The sequence below is a fragment of the Papio anubis genome, chromosome 20, assembly GCF_008728515.1.
Source record: "Papio anubis isolate 15944 chromosome 20, Panubis1.0, whole genome shotgun sequence".
Classification (NCBI taxonomy): Eukaryota; Metazoa; Chordata; class Mammalia; order Primates; family Cercopithecidae; genus Papio; species Papio anubis.
The window spans coordinates 19,695,639-19,722,466 of NC_044995.1; the positions used below are offsets into that span (position 1 = coordinate 19,695,639).

The 26,828-nt window shown below is 40.9% G+C and overlaps 1 protein-coding gene across 7 annotated transcripts in view; it reads right to left on the reverse strand.

Moving 5' to 3' along the window:
* Positions 1-10,725: 10,725 nt before the first annotated feature.
* ZNF567 (zinc finger protein 567) overlaps positions 10,726-26,828 on the reverse strand; it is a 31,588-nt gene continuing 15,485 nt past the window's right edge. For 3 of the 7 annotated variants that reach the window (XM_031659556.1, XM_031659552.1, XM_031659551.1), the window contains 3 exons: positions 22,541-22,667; positions 22,186-22,272; positions 12,796-15,165 (listed from right to left, as the gene is read on the reverse strand). In XM_031659556.1, the coding sequence (XP_031515416.1) occupies positions 13,445-15,165; positions 22,186-22,272; positions 22,541-22,583 (1,851 nt within the window). In that variant the 5' untranslated portion in view covers positions 22,584-22,667 and the 3' untranslated portion in view covers positions 12,796-13,444. Of the gene's footprint in view, positions 10,891-12,795; positions 15,166-22,185; positions 22,273-22,540; positions 22,668-26,828 lie in introns of those variants that run through there. The other 4 variants (XM_031659557.1, XM_031659553.1, XM_031659554.1 and 1 more) reach the window with 2 other exon arrangements.

Here is a 26,828-nt window from a genome sequence, read left to right on the forward strand (position 1 = left end):
GCTACAGAGCGAGACTCCGTCTCAAAAAAAAAAAAAAAAAAAAAAGGTAGAAAGAATGAATAAGACCTACTATTTGATAACACAACAGGGTGACTACACTCAATAATAATGTAATTGTACATTTAAAAATACCTAAAAGAGTATAATTGGATTATTTGTAACACAAAAGATCATTTGCCTGAGAGGATGGATACCCTATTCTCCATGATGTCATTATTATACATTGCATTCCTGTATCAAAACATCTCATGTACCCTATAAATATATACACCTACTACTATACACTGTTACTGTGTCTATTTAGAAAGAAGTAGACATAAGAGACTGCATTTTGTTTCCAGTTGCATGGGGTATCTTTTTCCATGTCTTCACTTTCAATCTGTGTGTATTTTAGTAGGTGAAGTGGGTTTCTTGTCAGCAGCATATAGTTTTGTTTTATCTTTATTCATTCAGCCACTCTATGCCTTTAACTGGGGAATTGAGTTCATTTACATTCAGTATTATTTTTGATAAGTAAGTACTTACAACAGCCATTTTGTTGCTTGTTTTACTCCTCTCCTCCTTTCTTCTTTCCTGTCTCCCTTTGTGATTAAGTGATTTTTCTCTGGTAAGGTGTTTTAATTCATTGCTTTTTATTTTTAGTGACTTTTTCATAGGTTTTTGCATTGTGGTTACTATGAGGCTTACAAAAAACATATTATAGATACAGTAAATTATTTTAAAAAGATGACAACCTATCTTAGATCACAAATAAAAGAATAAAATGAAAAAAATTTTCCACACTTTAACCCCTTCCCCCCATATTTTTACTTTTAGTTCTCCAAATTTGCATGTTTATATTACCACTCTCTTAACAGGTTGCTGTGGCTATTATTGTTTTTGATAGATATGTCTTTTTGGCCTCATGCTAGAGTTATAAGTGAATTACACCCATTTATAGTAGTAGAGTATCCTGGGTTTGTCTGTTTCCTTAATTTTACTGGTAGGTTTCATACCTTCATTGAAAAAAACTTTTTGCACATTAATGTTCTTTCTTTCAGATTGAAAAACTCCTAGGCTGTGTGCAGTGGCTCATACCTGTAATCTTAGCACTTTGGGAGGCCAAGGCAGGCAGATACTTGAGCTCAGGAGTTTAAGACCAACCTGTGCAACATGGCAAAACCCCATCTCTACAAAAAAAATACCAAAATTAGCTGGGCATGGTGGTACACACCTGTAGTCCCAGCTGCTCAAGAATCTGAGGTGGGAGGATTGCTTGAACCTGGAAGGTTGAGGCTGCAGTGACACAAGATCGTACCACTACACTCCAGCCTGGGTGACAAAGTGAGACCCTGTCTCAAAAAACAAAAGAAAGGACAAAAAGAAAAAGAAACCTCCTTTGTGCATTGCTTGTAACATGGGTATGGTGGGTGGTGAATCTCTTAAATGACCAAGCAAAAACGCTGTCTTCATAGCTGAAAGCTGTAACGCTGGATATGGCATTCTGATGGCAATGTTTTTTTTTCTTTTTTTTCAGGGGAGTCTGGCTCTTGCCCCAGGCTGGAGTGCAGTGGCCGGGATCTCAGCTCACTGCAGCTCCGGGCCTCCTGGGTTCACGCCATTCCTGCCTCAGCCTCCCGAGTAGCTGGGACTACAGGGAGCCCGGCCACCTCGCCTCCTGCTAGTTTTGTATTTTTAGTAGAGATGGGGTTTCACTGTGTTAGCTAGATGGTCTCGATCTCCTGACCCTCGTGATCCACCCGCCCTCGGCCTCCCAAAGTGCTGGGATTACAGGTTTGAGTTTCACCGCTACCGATCTGCAATGTTTTCTTTTGGCACTTCTAAAATGTCATTTGACTCCCTTCTGTCCTGTATGGTTTCCATTGATAAGTCTGTTGCCAGATGAATTAGAGCTCCTTTAAATGCTATTTGTTTATTTTCTCTTACTGCTTTCAGGATCCTCTCTTTTTCCTTGACCTTTGAGAGTTTATTATATGACTTGGGGTAGTTACATTTGGGTCAACTCTGTTTGGTGTTCTCTGACCTTCCTATACCTGGATATGTATATCTTTCTCAAGTTTTGGAAAGTTTTCTTTCCAAAGAATGGAAAGTTATTAATATTTTTAAAAATAATCTTTGTATCCCTTTCTCTTGCTTAAATCTTTCTTGAACACCAATGATTTTTTTTTTTTTTTTTTTTTGAGACGGAGTCTCACTCTGTGGCCCAGGCTGGGGTGCAGTGGCCGGATCTCAACTCACTGCAAGCTCCGCCTCCCGGGTTTACGCCATTCTCCTGCCTCAGCCTCCCGAGTAGCTGGGACTACAGGCGCCCGCCACCTCGCCTGGCTAGTTTTTTGTTATTTTTTAGTAGAGATGGGGTTTCACCGTGTTAGCCAGGATGGTCTCGATCTCCTGACCTCGTGATCTGCCCATCTCGGCCTCCCAAAGTGCTGGGATTACAAGCTTGAGCCACCGCACCTGGCCAAACACCAATGATCCTTAAATTTGGTCTTTTGAGGTAATTTTTTACATCTTATAGATGATCTTTGTTCCTTTTCATTCTGTGTTTTTTTTTCCCCCTCTGACTTTCTGTTTTCAAATAGCTTATTTTGGAGCTCATGGATTCTTTCTTCTGTTGCACCCATTCTGCCATTGAGAGCCTATAATGAATTGTTTAGAAAATTCATTTTTTAGTTGCAAGATTTCTGGTTTTTTCTATTTTTTTCAATTTCTTTGTTAAATTTCTTTGATACATTTCTGAATTGCTTTTCAGTCTTATCTTGGAAATCACTAAGTTTCTTTAGAACTGCTATTTTCAATTTTTGTCAGAGAGCTCACATATTGCCATCTTGTTAGGGTGAGTTACTGGTTTCTTGCTTTGTTCTTTTGGTAAGATCATGGTTCCCTCTTTAGGTGTGTTTCTTATAGATGTACACTGATGTCTTTGCATTGAAGTATTATTTATTTATTCCAATGTTCTCTGGCTTGTTACAATTTTTACTGGACATATTTGCTTAGAGGTTCTTTATCATGAGGTTACTGCCTCCTTTTCAGCTCTAGGTGGTGCCTTAAAACCTGGTTTGCCTTAGCTTTAGTAACAGTTGGAGCAATTCACTTCCTTAATGGGGTAGGTCCTAAAGAGGGTATTCTGGCTCGCTAGGGGTTTGTGCCCAAGAGATCTGTGGAGTGAACCTCCTACAGCATGGTGCTGTTGACTAACCACACTGAGTTTAAACAAGATCTACATGTTGGGCTTAGAGGATAAAGCTCTTATATATCTTTTTTATTTATTTATTTTGAGACGAAGTCTCACTCTGTCACCCAGGCTGGAGTACAGTGGCATGATCTTGGCTAACTGCAAGCTCCGCCTCCCTGGTTCATGCCATTCTCCTGCCTCAGCCTCCTGAGTAGCTGGGACTATAGGCGCCGCCACCATGCCTGGCTAATTTTTTGTATTTTTAGTAGAGACTGGGTTTCACCGTGTTAGCCAGATGGTCTCGATCTCCTGACCTCGTGATCCACCCGCCTCGGCCTCCCAAAGTGCTGGGATTACAGGCGAGAGCCACCGCACCTGGCCTAACCACACTGATTTGGCATCTCCTCTGGCCAAGTTACAAACCAGAGTTTCCCATGGGTTAAGACAAGGCCAAGATGGTGGGGAGGCTGGTGGTGTGCCTCAATCTCACTTTTTCCACTACAGAAACCATGCGTTGAGGGGAAATTTTCTACATGTTTGGTGCCAGGCAGAATGGGGGAAGAGGTGTCATGGGTGTGGAAGTCTGATTCTGCTACCACTCCTCAGAGATTTTTCACTTCTCTGTAGCTCCAGAACTGACTGATCTTCATATCTGAGTTCTAGGATATTGTTGGTGATAATCTTGGTGATGCACATTTGTTTTTGGTTTTCTGTTGGTGGGCAGTGAAGCCAGTTTTCTTCTGCTCCGTCATTTGGAATGAGTAGTCTTCAAACACTTAAATTTTAGAGCCAATGACAACCTATTTGCTTTATCACCAACCTCACCACATACTCTTTCATTACTCTCTAAACTCTTTGCCTCCTTCAAGTTGTGTAAAAACATTATTGAAATATATTTCTAATGTACATTATTTTCAATTCATCACTTATCTCCACGGTTTTGGGTTTTTTTCCCCTGGTACAGGAAAACATCTGTTTTCTTGCTTTTTTCAGGTTTGGAGACCAGGTATGACATAACTACATTATTTCCAGAAGAAAAATATTTGAAATACATTAGCTGGAACACTTTACAAAGAGAAGCTGCCCACTGATGCTACTTGGATACCCCCACTGGTATTGTTCACATAGGATAACCAAGATATATTTTTTTCCTTTTAGATACCAGTTTTTAAGATAATAACTTTGCTCCTTATTGTTCTGTGATCACTGATTCTTTAATATTGCTATAAATTTGGGAATTTAAATGTATTTGGTGTGTTTCAAATACAAACTATTTTTATAAATATAAATGTAATTTATATTTATTCAAATGTAAATGTATTTGGCATGTTTCAAATATAAATTATTTTTATATTTAAGCTTGATTTGTCCTATCCTTGGTCATTGGGAGCCTTTCCAAGTTGGCAGTGCTTTGTCATTAATCTACTGATTTTTTAAATTAGCTTTGTTATTATCTGGTATGACAAAATACTGCAGGCTGATTAAAAATTTTCTGCCCATACTTGGAATCAGCCACTTCTCCGAAGAAATCCTGGTTTCTTTTAGCAGGAAATGGTCCATAAATACCATAATGTATGTGCTAGTGATATGTATTACTGCCGGACTGGTCAAAGTGATACTCCCACCAATTAAAATTCAGGAATAGAGAGTATTTACTTACTTTTCCTCTATTTCATGCAATTTAATTAGAATCATTGTTCTTAATAACCTCAATTCAGATTTGTCTGACGTTTCCTCATTTTAGATACAGGTTATACATTTTAAGCAGAAATACCATTACAGCAATGATGTTGTATCCTTCTCAGTGCATCTCATTAGGAGGCACATGGCATTGTTTTATCTATTATTGGCCTAAAGAAAAAAACAAATGAACAAACAAATAACAGGCCAGGAGCGGTGGCTCATGCCTGTAATACCAGTACTTCAGGAGGCCAAGGAGGGCAGATCACGAAGTTGGGAGTTCAAGACCAGCCTGACCTACATGGAGAAACCCCATCTCTACTAAAAATACAAAATTAGCCGGGTGTGGTGGCACATGCCTGTAATCCCATACCCGGGAGGCTGAGGCGGGAGAATTGCTTGAACCCAGGAGGTGGAGGTTGCGGTGAGCCGAGATTGTGCCACTGCACTCCAGCTTGGTGACAGAGCGAGACTCCGTCTCAAAAAGGAAAAAAAGTCCTAACAAAAGGCTGCTCTGTGTAGAAAAAGACCAAGAAAATGGCACCTAAGTGAGACAAAACTTCTAGATAAGAATTGCTCTACTCAGCCAAGCGCAGTGGCTCGAGCCTATAATCCCAGCACTTTGGGAGGCCGAGGCAGGCCGATCACTTGAGGTCAGGAGTTTGAGACCAGCCTGACCAACATGGGAAAACCCTTCTCTACTAAAAATACAAAATTAGCCAGGTGTGGTGGCACGTACCTGTAATTCCAGCTACTCGGGAGGCTGAGGCAGGAGAATTTCTTGAACCTGGGAGGCAGAAGTTGCAGTGGACTGAGATCGCACCATTGCACTCCAGCCTGGGTGAAGAAGTGAGACTCTGTCTCAAAAAAAAAAAAAAAAAAAAGATCTACTCTAACCAAAAAGTACAGGAAAAAAAAAAAAGAAAGAACTCAAAACACCTGACGCCACACATGCACCTAGGAAAGGCTGAGTAGGGAACCTAGACTTCTACTCTCACTAGGCTGTAACAAGATACTCTCACCTCCCTGCCAGGATGGTTTCAGGAAGACTGAAGGGAGCCAGGACTATCACACTACAGATGGAATTACGTAGGGCCCCTGGACTCATGTGGGGAATCTGGATTTCCATCCCCATATGCAGCAGTAAAAAGGTACTTGTTTAACTACCTGCTGGGCCAGTGTCGGAGCAGGCATTGTAAAGTCAGGATCTTCACCACTATCCCGCCTAACAGGGCCAGCCCTGCCTCTGTGGTGTATGTGGAAGGCAAATGGAAACCATTAACGAGGCACCCCTGGCTCTTATTGGGGTATAAGAGAGGTATAAAAAGGTGACTAATAGGGAGCCAGAACTCCTCATTCACACCTAACTGTGAGGAGGAGCACTTCCGCCCAGGTGTCAGTGGAGGGTGAGTGGGAAATCTGGATTCTCACCCCCTATGTGGCACAGCAAAATGGCACACTTGCCAGGGACCATGCCAGGGTGGTATCAGAAAGCCAGCTAAAACAGGTTTAAATAAGATCTACAATCTCAAAATAGATAAAATTGCACATTTCAATGGAAATTCAATAATCGTAACCAGGAAAATCTCAAAAAGATAAGAGCATGAAGATGACAATGATGTCAGAATTATTTGATAAATACACAAAGCAGACATCATAAAAATGCCTGAACAATCACACACTTGAAACAAATGAGATACAATATCTCAACAAAGAATTAGTCCAGACAAGAAATCAGAAGACATGCAAAATAACCAAACAGAGAATATGGAATTGAAAATATAACTAAAATAAGCTCAAATGGAGGGACAAAGAGTGGAAACAGGTGACAGAGGAATCGGTGAACTGCAATACAGAACAATACGAGTTACCCAATCTGAACAACAGAGAGATAGTACACTGAAAAAAATAACATGAAAAGAATGAGGAACTGTGAGAATGTAACACAAGATTAACATTCATGCCCTTGAAATCCTGGAAGGAGAGGAAAAAGAAGACAGAGCTGAAAAAGTACTTAAGGAAGCCTGGATAACATGGTGATACCCTGTCTCTATAAAACATACAGAAGTTAGCCAGGCCTGGTGGTGCGTTCCTGTAGTCCCAGCTACTCAGGAAGCTGAGGTGGGAGGATCGCTTAAACCCAGGAGGTCGAGGCTGCAGTGAGCTGTGATCATGCCACTGCACTCCAGACTGGGTGACAGGGCAAGACAACCCCTCTCCCCTACCACAAAGGACTTAAAGTAGTAATTGCTGGAAACTCACCAAATTTGGCAAAAGACAGATTCAAGAAGCTGAGTGAATTTAAACAAGATAACTCTTCCCATCCCCAAAATGTAACACCACAACACATCATCCCCAACTTGCGAAAATTAAAGACAAGGTCAGGTGCAGTGGCTCACACCCGTAATCTCAGCACTTTGGGAGGTCGAGGCAGGCAGATCACCTGAGGTCAGTAGTTCGAGACCAGCTTGGCCAATAGGGTGAAACCCTGTCTCTACTAAAAATACCAAAATTAGCCAGGTGTAGTGGCATGCACCTGTAATCCCAGCTACCTGGGAGGCTGAGACAGGAGAATCGCTTGAAACTGGGAGGCAGAGGTTGTAGTGAGCAGAGATCACATCATTGCACTCCAGCCTGGGCAACAACAGTGAAACTCCATCTCAAAAATAAAAATAAAAAAATAAATCAAAGAAAATTAAAGACAAAAAAGAAAAATGTTGAAAGTAGCAAGAGAGGCCGGGCGCGGTGGCTCAAGCCTGTAATCCCAGCACTTTGGGAGGCCGAGGCGGGTGGATCACGAGGTCAGGAGATCGAGACTATCCTGGCTAACATGGTGAAACCCCGTCTCTACTAAAAATACAAAAAACTAGCCGGGCGTGGTGGTGGGTGCCTGTAGTCTCAGCTACTTGGGAGGCTGAGGCGGGAGAATGGCGTGAACCCGGGAGGCGGAGCTTGCAGTGAGCCGAGATCACCCCACTGCACTCCAGCCTGGGAGCACAGCGAGACTCCGTCTCAAAAAAAAACAAAAAACAAAAAACAAAAAAACAAGAAAGTAGCAAGAGAGAAATACCATATTTTTAGAGGAAAAAAATTTTAAATAGCAGATTTCTTATGAGAAACTATGAAGACTGGCCGGGCGCAGTGGCTCAAGCCTGTAATCCCAGCACTTTGGGAGGCCGAGATGGGCGGATCGCGAGGTCAGGAGATCGAGACCATCGTGGCTAACACGGTGAAACTCCTCTCTACTAAAAAATACAAAAAAGTAGCCGGGTGAGGTGGCGGGCGCCTGTAGTCCCAGCTACTCGGGAGGCTGAGGCAGGAGAATGGCATAAACCCGGGAGGCGGAGCTTGCAGTGAGCTGAGATCCGGCCACTGCACCCCAGCCTGGGCGACAGAGCAAGACTCCATCTTATAAAAAAAAAAAAAAAGAGAAACTATGAAGACCAAAAATAAGTTATATTTTTCAAGTGCTAAAAGGAAGAACTCTCAATCCCAAATCCTATTTTCAGCAAATATATTCAAGAATGAAAGAAACCTATATTATTAATCATTAGGGAAATGTAAATCAAAATATCAATGAGATACTTGACACCCACAAAAAAGGCTATAATTCAAAAAAATTTTTATTTTTTTAATTTAATTTTATTTTTTTGAAACGGAGTCTGGCTCTGTCACCCGGGCTGGAGTGCAGTGGACGGATCTCAGCTCACTGCAAGCTCCGCCTCCCGGGTTTACGCCATTCTCCTGTCTCAGCCTCCCGAGTAGCTGGGACTACAGGCGCCCGCCACCTCGCCCGGCTAGTTTTTTGTATTTTTTTTAGTAGAGACGGGCTTTCACCGTGTTAGCCAGGATGGTCTCGATCTCCTGACCTCGTGATCTGCCCGCCTCGGCCTCCCAAAGTGCTGGGATTACAGGCTTGAGCCACCGCGCCCGGCCCAAAAAAATTTTTAAAGGAAAATAAGTGATGGGAAGAATATGCAGAAATTTGAACTTTTGGCCGGGCATGGTGGCTCAAGCCTGTAATCCCAGCACTTTGGGAGGCCGAGACGGGCAGATCACGAGGTCAGGAGATCGAGACCATCCTGGCTAACGCGGTGAAACCCCGTCTCTACTAAAAAATACAAAAAAACTAGCTGGGCGAGGTGGCGGGCGCCTGTAGTCCCAGCTACTCGGGAGGCTGAGGCAGGAGAATGACGTAAACCCGGGAGGCGGAGCTTGTAGTGAGCTGAGATCCGACCACTGCACTCCAGCCTGGGCGATAGAGCGGGACTCCGTCTCGGAAAAAAAAAAAAAGAAAAAAGAAAAAGAAAAAAAAAAAGATATTTGAACTTTTTTTGTTTGTTTGGAGATGGAGTCTCACTCTGTCACTCAGACTGGAGTGCAGTGGCACAATCACGGCTCACTGCAACCTCTGCCTCCCAGGTTCAAGCTATTCCCCTTCCTCAGACTCCCAAGTAGCTGGGATTACAGGACCCCAGCACCATGCCCAGCTAATTTTTTTTGTTGAGATGAAGTCTTGCTTTTTCTCCCAGGCTGGAGTGCAGTGGCACGATCTCTGCTCACTGCAATCTCCGCCTGCCTGGTTCAAACAATTGTCCCGCTTCAGCCTCCTGAGTAGCTGGGATTACAGGCACGCACCACTAAGCCTGCTAATTACTGTATTTTTAGTAGATACGGGGTTTCGCCATGTTGGCCAGGCTGGTCTTGAACTTCTGCCCTCAATTGATCGGACCGCCTCAGCCTCCGAAAGCACTGGGATTACAGGCATGAGCCACCACACCTGGCCTGAGAAATCTGAACTTTTTTGCATTGCCATTGTGAATATAAAATGGTGAAGCCACTGTGGAAAACAGAATGATGATTGTTAAAAAAAAATTAAATACAGCAGGGCGCGGTGGCTTACACCTGTAATCTCAGCACTATGGGAGGCCGAGGTGGGTGGATCACCTGAGGTCAGGTGTTCGAGACCAGCCTGACCAACATGGAGAAACCCTGTCTCTACTAAAAATACAAAATTAGCTAGGCATAGTGGTGCATGCCTGTAATCCCAGCTACTCACGAGACTGAGGTGGGAGAATCGCTTGAACCCAGGAGGCAGAGGTTGTGGTGAGCCAAGATCATCCCATTGTACTCCAGCCTGGGCAACAAGAGTGAAACTATCTCAAAAAACAAAAAAACTGAAATACAGACAGTTTCATAAGAAACTATTTAGTCAGTTTTTCATGCAAAGAATGTTAAAACTGAAAGTTATGAGCATGATTATGGAAAGATGCTCAATGATTATTATACAAATACTTTTGTGAATTGTTTATGTATCCTACAATGGAAGTTTTCTTAGATAACAAAACATCTTTAAATAATCTCTGGGTTCATGATTGTATTTTCTTTTTGAGACGGAGTCTCACTCTCTTGCCCAGGCAGGAGTGTAATGGCATCATCTTGGCCCACTGCAACCTCCACCTACTGGGTTCAAGTGATTCTCCTGCCTCAAGCCCCCGAGTAGCTGGGATTACAGGCATGCGCCACACACCTGGCTAACTTTTGTATTTTTAGTAGAGAGGGGGTTTCACCATGTTGGCCAGGCTGGTCTCAAACTCCTGGTCTTAGGTGATCCGCCGACCTCAGCCTCCCAAAGTGCTGGGATTACAGGTGTGAGCCACCATGCCCGGACTCAAAGTTTCGAAGTTTGGCCATTTATAAAACTGCCCATTAATACATCATACTTTCTAGTTCTTCATATCCAAGAGCTATAAAACATGAATATATGTAGTATGTTTGAAAATAAAGTGGACATTGGATACAATGTTCTACTGAAACAGTACATGGCTATTTCATGACAATCAGTAAATCAGGAGACAGGGCAGCACACGTAGTGATACTACAGATACTTTTTATTTTTTGTGGTAGCCACTTAAATGTCTGGAAACGCAAAATCAAAGGGGAGTACAATGTTCCAGAGAATGTGACTCACATGTTCCCCAAATCTTTGGTGGGTTGATGCTAGGACAAACATCCAGTTAGGCCATCTTCTCCACCTAGAAAAACAAGGTAGGCTTGCATCTTTGGTCATGAGTACAATTCTTCCATTAGTCACCACTGTTAGCATATACTACTATATAACTCCCCTATAAATTCACAATGACAACATCCTTTGGTTCTCACAGTTCTGATTATAAGTCCTATAATTACCTGTTTTAGTTACCTTAATAGGTTTATCCCATGTATAGTCTTTAAAAAATCTTTATGCATATATAAATTAAGGCTAAATTTAATGACGTCTGTCTAGTCATTATAGACAAGGCATTTTATATATATACACACATACACACAACGTGTGTTTTCTGTATGCTACTATCAAGTCTAAATTTTTATGCTTTTGTCTCATCACCCTGTTCATTTTTTGCTATGAAATTATCAGAAAAATAAGGATTGACAACAATGGTTCAATTTACTACTGATTGGCAATGGCTGTCCCTTTCTAACAGGCTAGAGGGTCTGTTTAATATATTTAAAGTCAAATATTTGAACCATGAACCATCTTCTTGCTTATGCAGATATGGTTTACAGTTCGAAATCTTTTAAAAAATAATTGTCAGGCTGGGCACAGTGGCTCACGCCTGTAATCCCAACACTTTGGGAGGCCAAGGCAGATGGATCACAAGGTCAGGAGTTCGAGACCAGCCTGGCACACATAGTGAAACCCGGTCTTTACTAAAAATACAAAAATTAGCTGGGTGTGGTGGCACGCACCTGTAGTACCAGCTACTCGGGAGGCTGAGGCAGGAGAATCATCTGAACCCAGGAGGCGGAGGTTGCACTGAGTTGAGACCACGCCATTGCACTCCAGCCTGGGCGATAGAGACTCCGTTTCAAAATAATAAATAAATAAATATCAATTTCTACTGAATTTTATTACAATGACTTCATGAATGTAGTAAATATTGGTTGTAAGTAATCCTTCCCAGGAAGGACCTGCAATAATGCTTTTCAAGTTGCCACTGAGCTTACTCTTCTCGCCAAAAGGATACTGTGGAAGTCACTGTCTTAGCAGATTTCCAATTCTCAAACATAAAAATCTCTAGTCACTTATTTGGGATTTTCAGAGACTTACATTTCCTATGACATAGATTAAGGTATAAAAGGCTTGTGTTGTAGCCAGGCGCGGTGGGTCATCCTGTAATCCCAGCACTTTGGGAGGCCGAGGCAGGAGGATCATGAGGTCAGGAGTTCCAGACCAGCCTGACCAACATGGTGAAACCCCGTCTCTACTAAAAATATAAAAATTAGCTGGGCATAGTGGCATACGCCTGTAATCCCAGCTACTCAGGAGGCTGAGGCAGGAGAAGTGCTTGAACCCAGGAGGCAGAGGTTGCAGTGAGCCAAGATTGCGCCACTGCACTCCAGCCTGGGCAACAGAGCGAGAATCTGTTTCAAAAAAAAAAAAAAAAAAAAAGAAAGAAAAAGAAAAAGAAAAAGAAAGAAAAAGAAAAAGAAAAAAAAAAAAAAAAAGAAAGAAAGAAAGAAAGAAAGACTCTGATACTCTCAAATCCTCCTCACCTATTTCCCTTCTCAATGTCCCTTTCTTTTGTATGAATTCTAATTCCTTGATATTAAATAAGGTGTAATAAGCTATGGCTAAAGTACCCCTAAAATCATGACAACTAGAGGATTTCCCTCCCATATGAATTGCTTGTTTTGCATTTAAGCATTGAGAGACAGCTAAAGGCTGTCTACATTTACTGCATTCACATGTCCATGATCTATTAATAGCCTTTCCACAATTATAAAATCGCAAGGTTTCTTTTTAGTAGAAATTCTCCAGTCTGAATGACCAAAAAAAAAAAAAAAACCTCGTATACACCCTTGGAATGAATAATTCCAGTCCCAGGTATAAATTCAACAGAAATACATACACACAAACACACATGACATAAACAAGAATATTTACAGCAGCAATTTTATTATTACACAAAAGTATAAAAATACAAATATCCATCAATAGGATAAATACGAATATATTCTTAAAATGGAATAGTATGCAAAATGAAAATACACTACTGCCACATGCAATAATGTACAGATCTTAAAAACACTGAGTGAAATAAGCAAGACATAAAAGAATTCATGATGTCTGATAAAATATATATATATATATAAAATTGTAAACATGCAAAAACTACGTTTTGATGTTATAGGGTATGGAAGTGGTAACTCTTAGGTAAGTAACAACTAACTGCTTTTTATTACAGAGTGCAACGAGGAATATAGTTCATAAATATTTTCTCTTATGGAGATTAATGCTTATAATCATTCCGTATCTTGTCTCTGCATGTGTTATATAAGTATTTTTTAAAAATAAACTATTTGAGTCAGTAGGAAGAGCAGTTGCTTCATAGCTGATAGAGTTCAATAATAATGATCACACCCATTTTATATTCTAGTAAACAGTAGACAGTTATTCAGTATGGTACTTTAATAATTATTAGACTTGTGATTTAAAATTACATTAACATGTTTCAGCATGCTTTTCTTTTTAAAACTAAAGGTTTACAATAGCTTGTAAAGAATTCATATAAGAAACCACATCATTTATTGCATTTCAATGTTTTCTCCCTTGTGAGTTCTTTGATGGACAATGAGGTTTCTCTTATAACTGAAAGACTTACCACATTCATTACAAACATAGGGTTTCTCACCTGTGTGAGTTCTCTGATGTACAATAAGATTTGTCTTCTGGCGGAAGCACTTTCCACATTCACTACATTTATATGGTTTCTCTCCCGTATGAGTTCTTTGATGATGAATGAGATATGACTTCCTGCTAAAGGCTTTCCCACACTGAGGACATTCATAGGATTTCTGGCCTGTATGTATTTTCTGATGTACAGTGAGGGTTGCTTTCTGGCGAAAGGACTTCCCACATTCATTACAAATATAGGGTTTCTCTCCCGTATGAATTCTCTGATGTAGATTGAGATTTGTCTTTTGACTGAATGATTTACCACATTCATTACATTCATATGGTTTCTCTCCTGTGTGAGTTCGGTGATGATCAATGAGGTATGACTTCATTCTAAAGGCCTTCCCACAGTGAGGACATTCGTAAGATTTCTCCCCTGTATGTGTTCTCTGATGTGCCACAAGGGTTGTCTTCTGGCGGAAGGACTTTCCACATTCACTACAAATATAGGGTTTCTCCTCATTATGGGTTTTCTCATGAAGAGCAAGGGTTGTCTTCTGGGAGAAGGATTTCCCACATTCATTACAAATGTAGGGCTTTTCCCCTGTATGAGTTCTCTGGTGTACAGTAAGATTTGCCTTCTGGTGAAAGGACTTCCCACATTCTTTACAAATATAGGGTTTCTCACCTGTATGAATTCTCTGATGTAGAGAGAGTGTGGTCTTCTGGCGGAAGGACTTCCCACAGTCATTACACTCATATGGTTTCTCTCCCGTGTGAGTTCTCTGATGACGAATGAGGTGTGACTTCAATCTGAAGGCATTCCTACATTGCAGACATTCATATGATTTCTCCCCTGTGTGTGTTCTCTGATGATCAGTGAGGGCTGTCTTTAGGCGGAAGGACTTACCACATTCATTGCAAACAAAGGGTTTCTCACCTGTGTGAGTCCTCTGATGATCAATGAGATATGATTTCCTTCTAAATGCATTTCCACATTGATGACATTGATAGGGTTTTTCTTCTGAGTGAATTCCCTGATGCAGAATCAATACTGATTTCCTGCAGAAGGATTTACCACATTCACTGCATGTATGTTTTTTTTCAATATTGGTTGCTCTTCTCTTTTTATTATATACAGATGGGTTTTCTCCTCTGTAAGGTCTATTATGTGTCATCAGGCCTCCCCTTTTAAGGAATGATTTTTCACAGTCATTATATCCAAATGACTGTGCTGGAGTTTCTGTTTTCTGATACTGCATAAGAACTTCATTATGACTGAAAGCCCTGTCACTTTGATTATGGGATTTGACTTCAGGATGAGTAGTCTCTTGTTTAGTACTCAGGAGTGATTTCCCATATCCATTATACTCACTAAGTCTCTTTCTTGCAGGATTTAGATTACTGATGATTAATTCTGAAACATTTTTCAAAATCCTTCCATGAGTATCATATTCAGGAGGTAGATTTTTTGAATTAACAGGGCTTTTGCCTAGAGTAAATGTCTTTTCATATATTTTACTTTTCTCCTTCACGAGTTTTTTGTGGTTGATGCTTACAACTGATCTAGAATACTTCTCTTGGTGTTCCTTGAATTTTACTAAAAAGTCTTCAGCTTTCCAGTTTTCTTCTAGAAAAAAATATAATTTGTGAATCTTCACACATTTGCTATGCAAAGGAATTTTACTAGGGTCTAGCATATGGCACAAAAAGAGACCCAGGACAAATGACCACTGGCCTGGCGGGGGTGCGGGGAGGGGAACCTAAACAAAAACTGCTTCAGAGTGGAAAAGGATGAAGATGTAAAGAATAAGCATTAATACCTTCTGCATTTTGCACTAGAACCTAGAGAAAGTGAAACCAACCAAGAAGTCAAAGAATGGTAGAAGGGGGTTGATGGTTAGGTAAGCGTTCAGAAAAAATGAAGTGAACCTATCAAAAGCATTAAAATGTAAGTAGGGTGGACAAGAAAAATTAGTAAAAATCTTTGTTTAGTGATAATACTAGAAGAAAGGTTACTTCTGGAGGACACAGATCACCTATAATTTTTTTTTTTTTTTTGAGACAGAGTCTCACTTTGTCGCCCAGGCTGGAGTGCAGTGGCATGATCTCAGCTCACCGCAACCTCTGCCTCCCGGGTTCAAGTGATTCTCCTGCCTCAGCCTCCTGAGTAGCTGGGATTACAGGCACGTGCCACCACGCCTAGCTAATTTTTTGTATTTTTAGTAGAGACGGGGGTTTCACCAGGCCAGCCAGGCTGGTCTTGAACTCCTGACCTCTTGATCTGCCCGCCTCGGCCTCCCAAAGTGCTGGGATTACAGGTATGAGCCACTGTGCCTGGCCAATCACCAATACTTTTATACACACATCCCTAGATGACTGTGGTAAAACACATACAGCTGTTGAACCCACCTCCTCTATGCAGTTGTCATTGATTAATTTAGTTTTTAAATTATCAATTCATTTTCTAGTATTTAGCAAAACAATCCTATAGTCTATGCTCTATCCTCTACGTAGGTAGGAATTATTTTCTCTTATGAAGGGAAAATTAGTAAAATACTTCCAATAGCAACTTTAAAACAGATCAGAATATATTCAATTGCTGTATTCAGACAGCTGCTAAATCACTTTCAGAATTGTTCAATAACAAAGCTCTCATGATTAGTCCTCTTTTCAGTTACTGACTCACTTTTTCAGGTTTAAGGAAAGACTGGCTTACATCCTTCCCCAATGCAGTAACATTCCTTTATTCCAGCTTTTCAGATGGTAGATTAGAATACTAATTTCATATGGTAGATTAAACAATCTGGTCCTAGATCATACATTAACTTTAACCTTCATTTCTCTTATAAAAGTATAGCTATTTCTAACTTTACTTACCTTGCAATCATCTAACATCTAATGAAGCAATGTTAAAGCTATGCTCAAAAACCTATTTCTTCATTGAGTCCAAAAACTCCAATACTAACATATACAAGGAATTTCTCCTATAAACAAAACTATACTGTCTAGATTCATTTTTTATATTCTCACAAGTTTTCAGGGTTGTCCACATACCTGACAGATGTCACCTGTTTATAACAGGTAGTTTTTGCCTCAGTCAGGCCTGATACTTACTGCTCTATATATACCTTATTTATTCCTAATAACACACTTGTGTACACATTCTTTTTTTATTTTATTTTATTTATTTATTTTTTTGAGACGGAGTCTCGCTCTGTCACCCAGGCTGGAGTGCAGTGACTGGATCTCAGCTCACTGCAAGCTCCGCCTCCCGGGTTGACACCATTCTCCTGCCTCAGCCTCTCGAGTAGCTGGCACTACAGGCGCCCGCCACCATGCCCGGCTAGTTTTTCGTATTTTTTTAGTAGAGATCGGGTTTCACCGTGTTAGCCAGGATGGTCTCGATCTCCTGACCTCGTGATCCACCCGTCTCGGCCTCCCAAAGTGCTGGGATTACAGGCTTGAGCCACCGCGCCCGGCCACATTCTTTTAATTAATTAGCTTGCCTTCCAGGTTTACTTCCATTTATCTTCAGAGAATCTTCAAAGAAATCATATCATTCCACGATCTCATAAACCCTTCATATATTTCCCCCACCATTTTAAACTCTATTTCTTTTTTTTTTGAGACGGAGTCTCGCTCTGTCGACCAGGCTAGAGTGCCGCGCCTGGCCTTAAGCTCTATTTCTTTAAAATTTTCTAGAAAATATAATTATTGTCTAGAAAAATTATGTTAACAACTCTTTTAACAATCTTACACTTTGACATAAATATTTCATGAAAAATGCAGACTTGATAGTGATCCTTTGTCATAGAAATACTTTTTTGGTGATCTTTAAACTCTTTTGGGCTGGGCACAGTGGCTGATGCACTTTGACAGGCCGAGGCTGGCAGATCACCTGAGGTCAGGAGTTCCAGACCAGCCTGGCCAACATGGTGAAACTGTCCCTAATAAAAATACAAAAAAAGCTGACCAGTCATGGTGGCATGCGCCTGTAGTCCCAGCTACTCTGGAGGCTGAGTCAGGAGCATCAATTGAACCTGGGAGGTGGAGTTTACAGTGAGCCGAGATCACACCACTGCACTCCAGCCTGGACGACAGAGCGAGACTCTGTCTTAAAAAAAAAAAAAAATTCTTTTGAGTTTACATGATCACTGCATAATCATAGTTAGGTGATGTCTGGCAGAATGCAACCACTTCAAGCACAATCTATAGGGACACAGCATGAGTAGGTACATCTAAAAAGAACTTGCTAGTATATGCTTTCTGAATGGATGAAAAGATATCTCCCTTACATAGCTCCATAAGCAATTAACGCAGCAACTACTGAACACCTAACATGTTAAATAATACCACAGTAAAGAAGTTTCAAAAGGGATCTTATCTTTTAGGAAAAGAATCCTTAAGAATGCTTGATTCCCTCAAAAAAATGAAGATTCAAAAGGGATCTTATTTTTGAGGGAAAGAATCCTGAAGCATCCTTAAAAATCTTTAAGCATAAACAATTAGGAAAGAAATTATACGACTGTATTCAAGAATTGTGCATGTTTGTGTTATAGTCAGTAGTTAGCACAGGAATTCAGAAAAAAAGTAAGGTACATATGATGTGCAGTAATCAAGGAAGAGTTCACAGAGAAATCTTGAGACTTAGAAGATATATAGTATAGGCTGGGCACGGTGGCTCACACCTGTAATCCCAGCACTTTGGGAGACCAAGGCAGGTGGATCACAAGGTCAGGAGATCAAGACCATCCCGGCTAACACGGTGAAACCCCGTCTCTACTAAAAAATACAAAAAATTAGCCGGGCGTGGTGGCGGGCGCCTGTAGTCCCAGCTACTCCGGAGGCTGAGGCAGGAGAATGGCATGAACCAGGAAGGCAGAGCGTGCAGTGAGCCAAGATCAAGCCACTGCACTCCAGCCTGGGCAACAGAGTGAGACTCTGTCAAAAAAAAAAAAAGATATATAATATAAAGGGAGAACACAACACAATGAAAAGTATCTATGTGATAACAAACCCTACATTCATGAACAACAATTAGGAGACTAGATCATGTGGAAATTATCAAGAATTTTCTCCAAGAGAAAGTTGAAAAGACCAGATGAGGGCTTATTGTGACAGTTCCTGAAAGAAATTTCAATTTCATATAATAAATGATAAAAAATAGGGAAAAACTGATGGGATACTTTGTGAGGAAAGTAACAATAAACATTGAATGAATCCAGACAAAACTTATCACAAAGACAAATGGTAATTCCAGTAATAAATACATGAAATAAGATAGTTGTCATTTTGTATGATGTCAGTGAGAAATGAGAATATGGGAGAATGTCAATATATTTCACAAGCTGATAACCATATCACAAATTGCAAAGAGATGAGAAGAGAAACAGAAAAACCAAGTTGACTTTGTAGTAGAAACAAAATTATTTTGAAGGGGTTGGGCGCCTATAATCCCAGTACTTTGGGAGGCCAAGGCAGGCAGATGATCTGAGGTCAGGAGTTCAAGACCAGCCTGACCAACAGGGAGAAACCCCATCTCTATTAAAAATATAAAATTAGCCGGGCATGGTGGCACATGCCTGTAATCCCAGCTACTAGGGAGGCTGAGGCAAGAGAATTGCTTGAACCTGGGAGCCGGGGGCTCCAGTGAGTGAAGATCACCCCATTGCACTCCAGCCTGGGCAACAAGAGCGAAACTCCATCTCAAATAAATAATAATAATAATAATAAAATAAAAATAATAAAAATAATAATAATGAATTAAATAACGGGAGGACAGGCATGGTGGCTCATGCCTGTAATCTGAATACTTTGAGAGGTCGAGGCGGGTGGATCACCTGAGGTCAGGAGTTCGAGACCAGCCTGGCCAACATGGCGAAACCCCATCTCTACTAAAAATACAAAAATTAGCCGGGCGTGATGGTGGGCACCTGTAATCCCAGCTACTCTGGAGGCGGAGGCAGGAAAATCACTTGAACCCAGGAGGTGGAGTTTGCAGTGAGCCGAGATCGCACCACTGTACTCCAGCCTGGGCGACAGAGCAGGACTCCATCTCAAAAATAATAAATAAATATGGCTGGGCGCGGTGGCTCATGCCTGTAATCCCAGCACTTTGGGAGGTCAAGGCGGGCGGATCACGAGGTCAGGAGATTGAGACCATCCTGGCTAACACAGTGAAACCCCGTCTCTACTAAACATACAAAAAATTAGCTGGGCGTGGTGGCTGGCGCCTGTAGTCCCAGCTACTCGGGAGGCTGAGGCAGGAGAATGGCATGAACCCGGGAGGCGGAGGTTGCAGTGAGCTGAGATTGCACCACTGCACTCCAGCCTGGCCGACAGAGCAAGACTCCGTCTCAAAAAATAATAATAATAATAAATAACAAATAAATAAATAAATAAATGGGAAAAATGTTAAAAGCTGAAAAAGCCAGTGATTTTCATTTCTGACACATTGTCAGAAAATAGGTGAGATGATAAGACTATAGTACGCCTGATGAACTAGAGTGAAGGTAGGAGAAATGTGCTTTGTATATTGACGTCAGTGCCATCTACACATAAAATAAAGAGTGTCAGTCTGAGAATGGATGGAATCATTATAATTGAAAGGTAGATCATGGGAGGGCATATGAGAGAAATGAGACCAAGTGTCCAGTGAAACAATAAACATATATTTTAAAAAATAAAATCTGTTGTGACTATTATGTGCCAAGCATTTTTCAGGTGATATGGCCACAGTGGTGAAGAAAAGAGGCCAAGTTGTAAATAAGCATTCAAGGAATTAGGATAAGAATTAGTGTTATGTCACTTAAATGAAGGATTGATTGCAGGAATGATGAAAAGCCATGTAAAATGAACCAGAAAGGTTTAATGGAAGAAAATGGCAACTTCGACTTTATCAACCTGGGTCGTGTTAAGTGACTTCTAAAATTAACAGCTAAATTTGTAGTGAGAAGGGGAACTTAGCACAGAAAATAAAGCCGAGGTGGTATGAAGGAAAGGAAATGTTAAGTAAGGAGAGGACCACTAACCAATAATTTTCTCTCTTTTTAAAGACAGACTGAAGAAAGCCTGAAAGAAATCTATTATAATGGTGCCAGGTGCAGTGGCTCAAGTCTGTAATCCCAGCACTCTGGGAAGCCGAGCTGGGCAGATCACAAGCTCAGGAGTTTGAGACCAGCCTGGCCAGTATGGTGGAACCCCACCTCTACTAAAAATACAAAAAAGTTAGCTGGGCCTGTTGGTGCACGCCTGTAATCCCAGCTACTTAGGAGGTCAAGGCAGAAGAATTGCTTGAACCCGGGAGGCAGAGGTTGCAGTGAGCTGAGATCACACCACTGCACTCCAGCCTGGGCAACAGAGTAAGATTCCGTCTCAAAAACAAAAACAAAAAACAACCAAAAATAAATAAATACATAAAGCTTTCCTGATGAAATCTATCACAATGGCAAGGTAAGAACTGAGAATGCTGGAAAAAGAGACACAAGTCAATAAAAAAGATCTAAAAGAAAGAAGGCTTATGGTACACTCAGAGTGGCAGTTATTTTTGATAATATGAAGCAAACTAGGAACGAATGTATTTGGGAAAAGTGATATATATATATATGTGTGTGTGTGTGTGTGTGTTTTTGAATTGGAGTCTTGCTGTATTGCCCAGGCTGGAGTGCAGTGGCAGGATCTTGGCTCACTGGAACCTCTGCCTACTGTGTTTAAGCGATTCTCCGATCTCAGCCTCCCAAGTGGCTGGGATTACAGGCATGTGCCACCACACCCAGCTAATTTTTGTATTTTTAGTAGAGACAGAGTTTCACTATGTTGGCCAGGTTGGTTTCAAACTCCCGACCTCAGGTGATCCACCTGCCTCAGCCTCGCGAAGTGCTAGGATTACAGGTGTGAGCCACCATGCCCAGTAGAAAGAGTGATATTTAAAAGTCTAGTTCTGTTTTTGTTTTTGAGACAGGGTCTTGGCTCTGTAGCCCAGGCTAGCATGTAGTGGCGTAATTCTAGCTCACTGTAACCTTGAACCCTTGGGCTCAAGTGATTCTGCTACCTCAACCTTCTAAGTAGCTGGAACCACAGGTGTATGCCACCATTCCTGGCTTTTCTTTTTTTTTTTTTTTTTTTGAGACAGGATCTTGCTCTGTCTCCAGGCTGGAGCAGTATAATCATGGCTGACCACAGACTTGACCTCCTGGGCTCAAGTGATCCTCCCACCTTAGCTTCCTGAGTAGCTGGGACTAAAGGTGCACAACACCATGCCCAGCTAACTTTTTTTTTTTTTTGGTAAAGATGGGGTTTTGCCATGATTCCCAGGCTGGTCGCAAACTCCTGGGCTCAAGGGATCTGCCCATCTTGGCCTCCCAAAGTGCTGGGATGACCGGTATGAGCCACCACACCCAACCTTGGCTAAGTTTTTATTTTTGTCTTTTTGTAGTGATGGGGTCTTGCTATGCTGTCCAGGATGGCTTTGAACTCGTGGCCTGAAACTCTTACCTTGGCCTCCCAAAGTGTAGATTATAGGCGTGAAGGTTTTCAGAGGTCAGGAGCCTTTAAAAAGATACTCCTGAAACATTTCAAAGGTATCACCCACCATTTGACCTCTTTAAATTTACATTCTGCTAGGTCTGCCTAGGAGCCAGAAACTCACCCAAGCAGGTATGACCTGAAAATGATGTCCATGGCTCTTCTCCTCGTTCTAACTTGAGGATCACATCAGGTTTGGTCATGTGACACCCTGATAAGGGAAAAAAAGGCTTACGTTCATTGGGGTATAATACTGTTGGAAAATGAGGAAGGGTGCATGTTCAGTACTGCAAATTAAGATACCCATTTGTGTATCAATCTAGGTAGCACCTTGCACTGGGCAAGTGAAGACACAATCATTCATTCTGTTAACCAAAAGGAATTCATCACCTTTTATTCCTGAAATTCAAGATTATACATACTTTAGGCACTTTGAGAGGAAGTACATGCTACTGAAAATTTCAGAGAATTTTTCTTACCCACAGAGATGAGGTGGCAATAGTTTTCCAACATCACATCCATATATAGAGTCTTCTGAGCATGATCCAGGTGCTGCCACTCCTCCTGAGTGAAGTCCACAGTCACATCATTGAATGACACTGATCCCTAGAATGGAAGGAACTGTAATCAGAACAGGTGGACTTGGCTGGGTACAGTGGCTCACGCCTGTAATCCCAGCACTTTGGGAGGCCGAGGTGTGTGGATCACTTGAGGTCAGGAGTTAAAGACCACCCTGGCCAAGATGATGAAACCCCATGTCTACTAAGAATACAAGGCCGGGTGCAGTGGCTCAAGCCTGTAATCCCAGCACTTTGGGAGGCCGAGACGGGTGGATCACGAGGTCAGGAGATCGAGACCATCCTGGCTAACACAGTGAAACCCCGTCTCTACTAAAAAGTACAAAAAACTAGCCGGGCGAGGTGGCGGGCGCCTGTAGTCCCAGCTACTCGGGAAGCTGAGGCAGGAGAATGGCGTAAGCCCAGGAGGCGGAGCTTGCAGTAAGCTGAGATCCGGCCACTGCACTCCAGCCTGGGCGACAGAGCGAGACTTTGTCTCAAAAAGAAAAAAAAAAAAAGAAAAGAACAGGTGGACTGGATATTGGGAACTACTTTTGACCCTGCTTCCTTGTGGCATTCATATGAATCCTTGTATAGAAAGACTACAATTTTCCCTGTTTTATGATTTATATTGAATGGGAAACAAAAATCAAGGTAAAAATACCCATCAGTTAATTTTTAAACAACACATTCTAAGAATATTTACTGTGAAGTCACTTAATGCCGAAAACTGTATTTATTTATGGAAGTGCCAAGACAAACACCGTTTCTGCTCAGAAGTTACCAGAGGCATTTAACACATACTTGCAAGAAAATGTAAGTCAACACAAACCTGCAAGAAGGTACAACAAAGAAATATGTACAAGATACAGCATGTATCACAAAGGTAGAACAATTTCTCAGGCTTCACTAATGAGGTAAATGCTTCCCCATTTAACATGAGTATGTTATACATGAAGAAAATGGTTTGTATGTGCTTGGTGAGATTTTTCAGCATGCAGCAATAACAGAGTAAAACAGTAAGGGAAACAGTCCCTCAGATAATAATTATAAAATGTGCACATGCCATACAATAAACTAATAGAAGGCATTGGAAAGCAACCAAAGCAGGCAGAAATGGGAAAAGAGCTTATCCTTGAAGGACAGCAACTGCAATGTACAATAACTGCTAATTTTGTGGCTTTTTTTGCATCATGGTACCTGAAACCCCACAGCTCTCAAAGGTGATGGAGGACAGAAACGAGAGCCTGAGGCCGGGCGCGGTGGCTCATCTGAGGTCAGGAGTTTGAGACCAGCCTAGCCAACATGGTGAAACCCTGTCTCTACTAAAAATACAAAACTTAGCTGGCTGTGGTGGTGGGCGCCTGTAATCCTAGCTAATTGGGAGGCTGAGGTAGTAGAATTGCTTGAACCCGGGAGACGGAGGTTGCAGTGAGCCGACGTTGTGACCCCTGCACTCCAGTCTGGGGGACAGAGAGAGACATTGTTACAAAAAAAAAAAAAAAAAGAATAAAAAAGAAACGAGAGCTGGAAATTTAGGCTAATTCTGGAAGCGAGGGAACTGCAGAAAGGATGAAAATGAAAATCTGAGCATAAACTCTGCCACAACTCCTGGTTGATAAAATATGCATGTGTTGGAGAGATCACAGAGGGCTTAGCAAAAAGCAGACAAAACTACAACAGAAAAGAATCTTGAAAAATAAAAGTGCACCTAGTAAGATTCTAAAGCTTCTGCTTCTTGACTGATGGTATTCTACAACCTGCTCACAGCCCAAGAAGAATAAAACTGGAGGCTTACTGGATTAAGGTGTCACAGCTTGCACTGACAAAGCAGCAGGAAGTGTAGAGGATAAAACTTGAAAAAGAGAAATGCAGGATGTAATCCCCCAAATCTAAACACTCACCAATTCCTTGACTGAGAGAAAAGTACATGAACACAAGGGAGAACCTATCTGCTTTCAGGAGGTTAGGGTAAAAGGCAGCAGCTAGAAGCTTGAAGAACCAGGAGGATATATCAGCTGCTTTATACTGAGCAGGGAGACAAAGTTTGATGTTTGATTACAAGCAAGCTAATTATCTACTACTACTACTACTAATAATAATTCTCAGAAGAACATAACAGATGTAACAGAATTTGGATTACAATAATATTTATCATGTCCAGTTTTCTAGCAAAAATTACTAAACATGCAAATAAAACAAAACAAAACAAAAAGGAGTAGGGGAATAAGACCTATAGTCACCAAAAGACAATCACAGAAACTAACTCCTAGTGAGCCCTGATGTCAGATTTTGCAAAAAAACAAAAACAAAAACAAAAAAAACAAAGGCTACAAAGTAGCTGTTCTAAATGTATTCAAAGAAATAACTGAAATAAAAAATTAACTAGATAAGCTCAATAGCAGAGCAGAAATACGGAATCAGTATCCGTGTAAATTAATCAAGAGAAAGTAAGTAATCTGAACAGAAAGAAAAAAGAATCATGAAAAATGAACAGACTCACAAAGATCTGTGGGTCATATTCAAAAATCCAACATGGATATAATTTGAGTCCCAGAATGGGGAGAGAAAAAGAAAGGGCATAAATAAATTTTATGGAAATAATGGCCTAACACATCCAAATTTGGCAAGAACTTTTAACTTACATATTCAAAGAGTTTAACCCTAAAAGGATAAACAACAAAGAAAACCACACTTAGCCAAATCCTAATTAAACTGCTACATAGCCAAGAATTCCACATGCAGCAAACTATATATTCAAAATGAAGGCAACATCAAAATATTTTCAGATGAAACCTAGAGAATTCATCACCAGCAGGACTGCACCATCAAAAATGCTAATAGGCCGGGCATGGTGGCTTACTTCTGTAATCTGGGCACTTTGCGGGGCTGAAGTAGGAAGACTGCTTGAAGCTAGGAGTTTGAGATCACTCTGGGCAACAAAGTAAGACCTCCATCTCTGGGGTGGGGGAAGGCGGGGGAGTGGGGCCTATAGGAAATTCTTCAGGCTTAAGGTAAAAATAACACTAAGGTCTTTAAGAAGGTATGAAGAAAATAAGAAAAATTTTAAGAGTATAAATATTCATTTCCTTTCTTCTTTACAAGATACAACTATTTCAAGCAGCAGTCAGGGAATGTCTCTGCTATTTTAGCACGAAAGCAACCATAGATAATATGTAAATAAATGAGCAAAGATGTATTTCAATAAAACTTAGTTATGGACACTAATGTTTAAATTTCATGAAGTTTTAGTGTGTCAGAAATATTTTTTCTTGTAAATGTTTTCAAACGTTTCAAATGCAAAGACAATTCTTAGCTCACAATCTGTACAAAATAGGTTTGAAATAGGCTGGATTTGGCCTGTGGACTATAGAACCTTGACTTAAAATAAACATTCCAATACCATTTATTACAAACATAAATATCATATACATGGCAAACAAAAAAGTAAAAGACAGGTATTAATAAATGAAACTATAATGTGGCAAGATTGATGTATTTTTACCATAACTAATTTAACATTAACCCTAAGAAAATCCTGATAAGTTGAAGATCCATACTGTAATCCTAGGGCAATCACGCAAAAAATGCAAATGCATAACTAAAAAGGTAACAGAGGAATGAAAATGAATCATTAAAACGTACGTGACTGACAAAAAATACAACAGAATGTAGGAATAGATAAGCAAAAACAGGTTAGGCGGAATTTAAATGCATATTACCAAGTGAATGAAGCCACTCTGAAAAGGCGACATGGTATATAGCCTTCCAGATTCTAACCATATGGCATTTTGGAAAAGGCAACATTTTGGAGAGAGTAAAAAGATCAGTGGTTTCCAGGGGGTAGCAGGGAGGGAGGGATAAACAGGCAGAGAGCAAAGAGGATTTTCAGGGCAGTGAAACCATTTTGTAAGATAATATAATGGTGAATATATGCCATTACATATTTGTCAAAACCCACAATAGCAATATCAACAGTGAACCCTAATGTAAACTATGAATTTTGGGTGACAATAACGTGTTAATGTAGCTCCAGCGTTTGTACAAATGGACTTCTCTGGTGCCAGATACTGACAGTGAGAGATACTGTGTGTGTGCAGGCAATAAGTATATAGGATCTTTCTGTTTTTCTGTTCAGTTTTGACATGAACTTAAAACTGCTCTAAAAAAGAGGCCTGTAATCCCAGCATTTTAGGAGGCCGAGGCTGGC